We start from the raw sequence: 6,131 nt of genomic DNA, 5'->3' as shown, positions 1-6,131 counted from the left end.
TCAAATGATGACGAACGCATTAAGCCTACAAACTCTTAAAAAAATTGTTTAACTACTGGATTAAATGAGACTTCAACTATTTTTTTCTCAAATAAATCAATAAATACCTAAATAAATTCTGTGTTGCTTTAACTACTGACAGTTTTAATCGATTAAGTGACTCTTTATTGTGTGACGGCGTGTTCAAATAACGGTTTTAAAAACACACCCTAAAACACAGTAATTTTAATGAAACTTACCTTAGAATGTCGAAAATTCACTCGGTTCAAATGAACGAGGGATTAAATATCCCCTTTTAACACGTTAAATACAGCCTAGATATATATATATTATGTGGATTAACTAGGTATGTGTATTATATATAGTTCACAAGAAGAACCGTACAGCTCAAATCTCTAAATACTGTTTCTGTACAAATGTGAACATTTTCACATAATTCTAACATAGTTTCATTTTCTAACACATTTTCATTTAACAGATAATTCAACTTTCAAATTATACATATGTTGTGCAAGTCGGTTACGTGCGGTAATACGTCATAACGTACCGAAACATTACGTCACGACGTTCAGAAAAAAATACGTCAATTGCTGTAAGCGGTAGTTGACTGTCCACGTTAACCGTGATGATTGACAGCTGTCAGATCATTTAGCGCCCTAAATAACATAACGAGCAGTGATCCAGTCTTTTCAGGATTGTCCACACAAAGTGTTGCAGATGAAGACAAATAGTAGGCTACTATTAAAACAGAAAACACAGTCAGTGCAGCCATAGCTCAGTGCTAACCAGTAAGTGTTTTCATTAGTTTCCTGCTTTCAGAATGTGTAATGTTGTTGATCAGCTGTCGGTGTTGCACGTGCATGTTTTGTCACAGCGAAATAGTTTGTTTGACAAAAAGTTATTTACATAAATGTTTTGAAACAGTCAGTAAATGCATCAAATGTGGACTGACATCAGGTTATGTGTCAGGTTTTGCAGGATTTGGGCAGAAGCAGGCTGATAATGAGCACAGAGACTCATGTGAAGGACATTAAACCTGGACTCAAGAATCTCAATGTCATCTTCATCGTGCTGGAAACAGGTGTCCAAACAACAAAAACATTAAACTGCATTAACATTTAATTGTTCAGCAGACGCTCTTTATTTAAAGTGAACAACATTATCATACAAGAACCAACAAGCGATATACACTGTAAACCACTGTCATATTTTTATGTAATCTGTACCCTAGTGCTGACACCAAGTGTTACCAAAAATTGTACATTATATTAACTGCTATAGTGTTACAACGATAACACTTTACAATGAGGTGTCTTTAGTTAGCATTAATCGATTAACTAACTTAAACGAACAATGAACAATACATTACATTACACAATTTATTCATTTTTGTTAATGTAATTTAATAAAATACAGTTGTTCATTGCTTGTTTATGTTAGTTCACAATGCAGTACTGTTCATTCTTAGTTAATGTTAACTAATGTAGTTAAGTGATGTTTACTTATAAACCTTATTGTAAAGTGTTACCGTTCCAACAATATACAACATTACTAAAATCATTTTTTACCAATTATAATATTCTGACAACCACCATAATTGCAGGTGGTGAAAACATGACTCTAAAATAAACCCCTAATGTACATAACTGATAAGAAAAAAATATGAAAAAACTACTCTCAGAGGATTCTAGGAACATCAGTTTGTTTTCTTTCACTGTAAATGATAAGATTTTCTTTTGTATGTTTAGCTATAAAAAAAACAGTCTGATGTATCACAATACTAGTCATCCGGACTCTGAATCAAGATCTGAATCTTCTCTCAAACTTTCTTATTCAAGGACGAGTGACAAAGACCAAAGACGGTCATGAGGTGCGCACATGTAAAGTGGCTGACAAGACGGGCAGCATCAGTATATCGGTTTGGGATGAAGTCGGTGGACTCATTCAGGCTGGCGACATCATCAGACTTACCAAAGGGTGAGATTGTGTTTGAAATCAATGATAACCATTGAAAGTCTTTTTTTTTTTTCCCCAAACATATGCTAACATATGCTAACGATGTTCTGTCAATTATAGGACTCAGTACTAAGTGCTTTTATAGTACATATTACTAAATCTGTTCATATACAGGCCTAAAGGTTTACTGTTCACAGAAATGTTTACAGTACATTTGTATTTTGTTGCAGTTACGCCTCAGTTTTTAAGGGCTGTTTGACACTGTACACTGGAAGGGGAGGTGAACTACAGAAGATTGGAGAGTAAGTTGATTATTGGAGAGTAAGTTACATAATCATTTGATTTTTAAAAATTTATTTTTATGTTTTAAATGGCAGTATAGTTATTACTGGGTAAAAAAACGTATTATTAATTTAAGAAGAATTGCTTTACATATAAAAACTTTTATCATGCCCATTATTTTTTATTGTGGAAGAATTAATGTTTTGTATCCAATTTTTAAGATTCTGCATGGTGTATTCAGAAGTGCCAAACTTTAGTGAGCCGAATCCAGAATATTTGGCCCAGATGAATAAAACGGTATGTCTAAAAATTTTTTTTAGACTTTTGTCTTAATAATGAATCAATTCATTATTAAAAACAGTTAAATATTGGTCATAGTAATTCACTTTGTTCTTGTTACCCATCAGGGACTGAATGACCAGAGCAACACGAACAGCAGCACTGGTGCCGCTGCAGGTATAATTATATAGATCAGCATGTGCTTAGGGTTAGGGTTCCTAATTATTTATAAACTGACCAAAATTATAAACACAACACAGCTGAACTCAAAGATCTAAGACTTTTTCTATGTACACAAAAAGCCTATTTCTGTCAAATATTGTTCACAAATCTGTTTAAATCTGTGATAGTGAGCACTTCTCCTTTGCCTAAATAATCCATCCACCTCACAGGTGTGGCATATCAAGATGCTGATTAGACAGCATGATTATTGCACAGGTGTGCCTTAGGCTAGCCACAATAAAAGCGACTCTAAAATGGGCAGTTTTATCACACAGCACAATGCCACAGATGTCGCAAGTTTTGAGGGAGTGTGAAATTGGCATGCTGACTGCAGGAATGTCCACAAGAGCTGTTGCCCGTGAATTGAATGTTCATTTCTCTACCATAAGCCGTCTCCAAAGGCGTTTCAGAGAATTTGGCAGTACATCCAACTGGCCTCATAACCGCAGACCACGTGTAACCACACCAGCCCAGGACCTCCACATCCAGCATCTTCACCTCCAAGAACGTCTGAGACCAGCCACCCGGACAGCTGCTGCAACAATTGGTTTGCATAACCAAAGAATTTCTGCACAAACTGTCAGAAACCGTCTCAGGGAAGCTCATCTGCATGCTCGTCATCCTTTTCAGGGGTCTCAACCTGACTGCAGTTTGTCATCGTAACCGACTTGAGTGGGCAAATGCTCACATTCGATGGCGTTTGCCACTTTGGAGAGGTGTTCTCTTCATGGATGAATCCCGGTTTTCACTGTACAGGGCAGATGGCAGACACCGTGTATGGCGTCATGTGGGTGAGCGGTTTGCTGATGTCAACATTGTGGATCAAGTGGCCCATGGTGGCAGTGAGGTTATGATATGGGCAGGCGTATGTTATGGACAACGAACACAGGTGCATTTTATTGATGGAATTTTGAATGCATTTGAAGATACCGTGATGAGATCCTGAGGTCCATTGTTGTGCCATTCATCCATGACAATCACCTCATGTTGCACCATGATAATGCACGGCCCCATGTTGTAAGGATCTGTACACAATTCCTGGAAGCTGAAAACATCCCAGTTCTTGCATGGCCAGAATACTAACCGAACATGTCACCTATTGAGCATGTTTGGGAAACTCTGGATCGGTGTATACAACAGTGTGTTCCAGTTCCTGCCAATATCCAGCAACTTTGCACAGCCTTTGACGAGGAGTGGACCAACATTCCACAGGCCACAATCAACAACATGATCAACTTTATGCGAAGGAGATGTGTTGCAATGCGTGAGACAAATGGTGGTTACACCAGATACTGACTGGTTTTCGGACCCCTCCAATACAGTAAAACTGCACATTTTAGAGTAGCCTTTTATTGTGGCCAGCCTAAGGCACACCTGTGCAATAATCATGCTGTCTAATCAGCATCTTGATATGCCACACCTGTGAGGTGAATAGATTATCTTGGCAAAGGAGAAGTGCTCACTAACACAGATTTAGACAGAATTGTGAACAATATTTGACAGAAATAGGCCTTTTGTGTACATAGAAAAAGTCTTAGATCTTTGAGCTCAGCTCATGAAAAATGGGGGCAAAAACAAAAGTGTTGTTTTTATAATTTTGGTCAGTGTATTGTAAAGCTATTGATGTAATGTATTTCTTCAATATACTGGTCCACAGAGTTTTTATTTACTCTTTGAAGGTAATGACACTCCCAATGGAAATGGGGTGAATTCTCAAGGCTCTGGCAACTCCACAGCAACTAATCCACAGCCAGGTGGACGAGCAAGTAGTGGAAATGGAAACAGGTCGACACCAAGTCCGGGTGTGGGAGGAAGTTCTGTGAGCAATGGCAAGGAGACACGGCGAACGGTCAAAAGATGATTTTGTTCATAATGAAACAGCATACAGTAATAATTTCAAAATGGTTGTGAGCAGCTATTTTTCATGTCTTATTTGAAGACATATATTACTAAATTTTGAGCTTCATGCTCTTATATATATTGGTTTAATGGATTGTCCAGTCTTGCAAAGTCACTTTTAGAGAACTGCTTCCTGTTTTTCTTGTCCCACGCTCTCCAGAATGAACACATTAAGCTATAGCATCTAGTCCAACTTCGGATTAAAATCACAGTTTTATCATCTAAAATAAGTGTTAGTGGGTAAATGAAGGCAAAAACAAATACACCAACAAACAGATGGGAAACGTGGCAAGAGTGACAACAAGTGTTGAGATTTTTGTAAGTCATAGTGCCCTCTAAATGCCAGAATCTGATCACATTTGATATGTTTCCTCAGGTTCCCTAGAAGTTTTGAACTTGAAGTTTTGAAAATTGCATCTCTGCAAATTAGTTATTATGGGGCAAGGCTGAAAATTTCCATGAAAATTTGAAAAGTGTCCTGTGATAAGTTAAAACTAGATGTTTTGGGGAAAACAAGCTTTTGATTTATGAGCTTCTTGGATTTCTAAAAAAATCACTCTGATGGCACTCTGATTTCATAAACAGTTTACAGTACGTACCATTGTACCTGTTGTCTGTCACAAAAGGTTTTTGAACCTGAAAGGAGCTAAATTTCTAAAACACTGAAATCGTGCAACCATTAAAACTTTTATTTCTGTTTATTTTCATATTTTGTCAGGATATTCTGATATCAATAAAAAGGAATGGAAAAAAAACCCTGAAGGTTTGTTTCATCTATTTTGTTTTAATGCTATGCTGATAGAACATTGACAAACATTACAAAGGATGAGATAAAATAGAGTCTGAATCAAATGATTGTTAAAAGTAACTGTCAAACAGTGACACTTGATTGATCACATTCTGGTCAAATGTACATGAATGCATTTCTTTCTTAGAGAAAAATGGTATTTGTGAGGATTTCCAGTCAGGATTTAGTCTGTATCATAGTACTGAGAATGCTCTCATTAGAGTTTCAAATGACCTGCTCTTATCATGATTGTTGTTGTATCTCTCTGTTAGTGCTACTGGATCTTTGCACCGCGTTTGACACTATCAACCACAACATTCTTGCCTTATTGCTTTTATAAAATTGTTACAGTAGCTGGGGTGCTCAGTGATACAGTGTTTCACATCAAAGCTACTATATTGTGGATTTTAGCACGGCTGGAATGATTTACTCTGTAATGCCCCCATGCTTAGTGGTTATAAAGTACAAATACCATCATGATTAGTTTGTATTCAGCATTAAAATGTGATTTATTGTGAAAATATGTTCATCTTTCGTTCAGTTGTTTGTCTACTCTACTGCAGTAAACATTAAATATAGTCTACTAGAACTGTTAACTTACAATAAATGAAGATTGAAACAAATGAATACAAACACAGTGCAACTTAGTCATTTTCAGTGTTACCGCAAAAACATGAATAGCAAGTGCAATACTGTGACATGAACA

At 36.7% G+C, this 6,131-nt stretch overlaps 1 protein-coding gene across 1 annotated transcript; it reads left to right on the top strand.

Annotated features, from left to right (window-relative positions):
- Positions 1-577: 577 nt before the first annotated feature.
- Positions 578-5,898, top strand: nabp2 (nucleic acid binding protein 2). The gene is made up of 7 exons (XM_073826037.1): positions 578-788; positions 970-1,081; positions 1,839-1,977; positions 2,187-2,258; positions 2,460-2,535; positions 2,646-2,694; positions 4,419-5,898. The coding sequence occupies exons 2-7, from the start codon at positions 1,003-1,005 to the stop codon at positions 4,598-4,600; spliced, it is 597 nt and encodes a 198-aa protein (XP_073682138.1). The 5' UTR covers positions 578-788; positions 970-1,002; the 3' UTR covers positions 4,601-5,898.
- Positions 5,899-6,131: the final 233 nt, after the last annotated feature.

Source organism: Garra rufa, chromosome 20 (genome assembly GCF_049309525.1).
Source record: "Garra rufa chromosome 20, GarRuf1.0, whole genome shotgun sequence".
NCBI lineage: Eukaryota > Metazoa > Chordata > Actinopteri > Cypriniformes > Cyprinidae > Garra > Garra rufa.
Note: the sequence above shows the minus strand (reverse complement) of the source record. Positions and strands in the feature narration are given on the sequence as shown.

What these genes read in the sequence shown, in the direction of transcription:
- nabp2 (XM_073826037.1), top strand. Translation starts at nt 1,003, where the DNA reads ATGAGCACAGAGACTCATGTGAAGGACATTAAACCTGGACTCAAGAAT. An exon ending in CTTCATCGTGCTGGAAACAG is followed by an intron (nt 1,082 to 1,838) that starts GTGTCCAAACAA and finishes TTCTTATTCAAG; the next exon opens with GACGAGTGACAAAGACCAAA. An exon ending in CAGCACTGGTGCCGCTGCAG is followed by an intron (nt 2,695 to 4,418) that starts GTATAATTATAT and finishes TACTCTTTGAAG; the next exon opens with GTAATGACACTCCCAATGGA.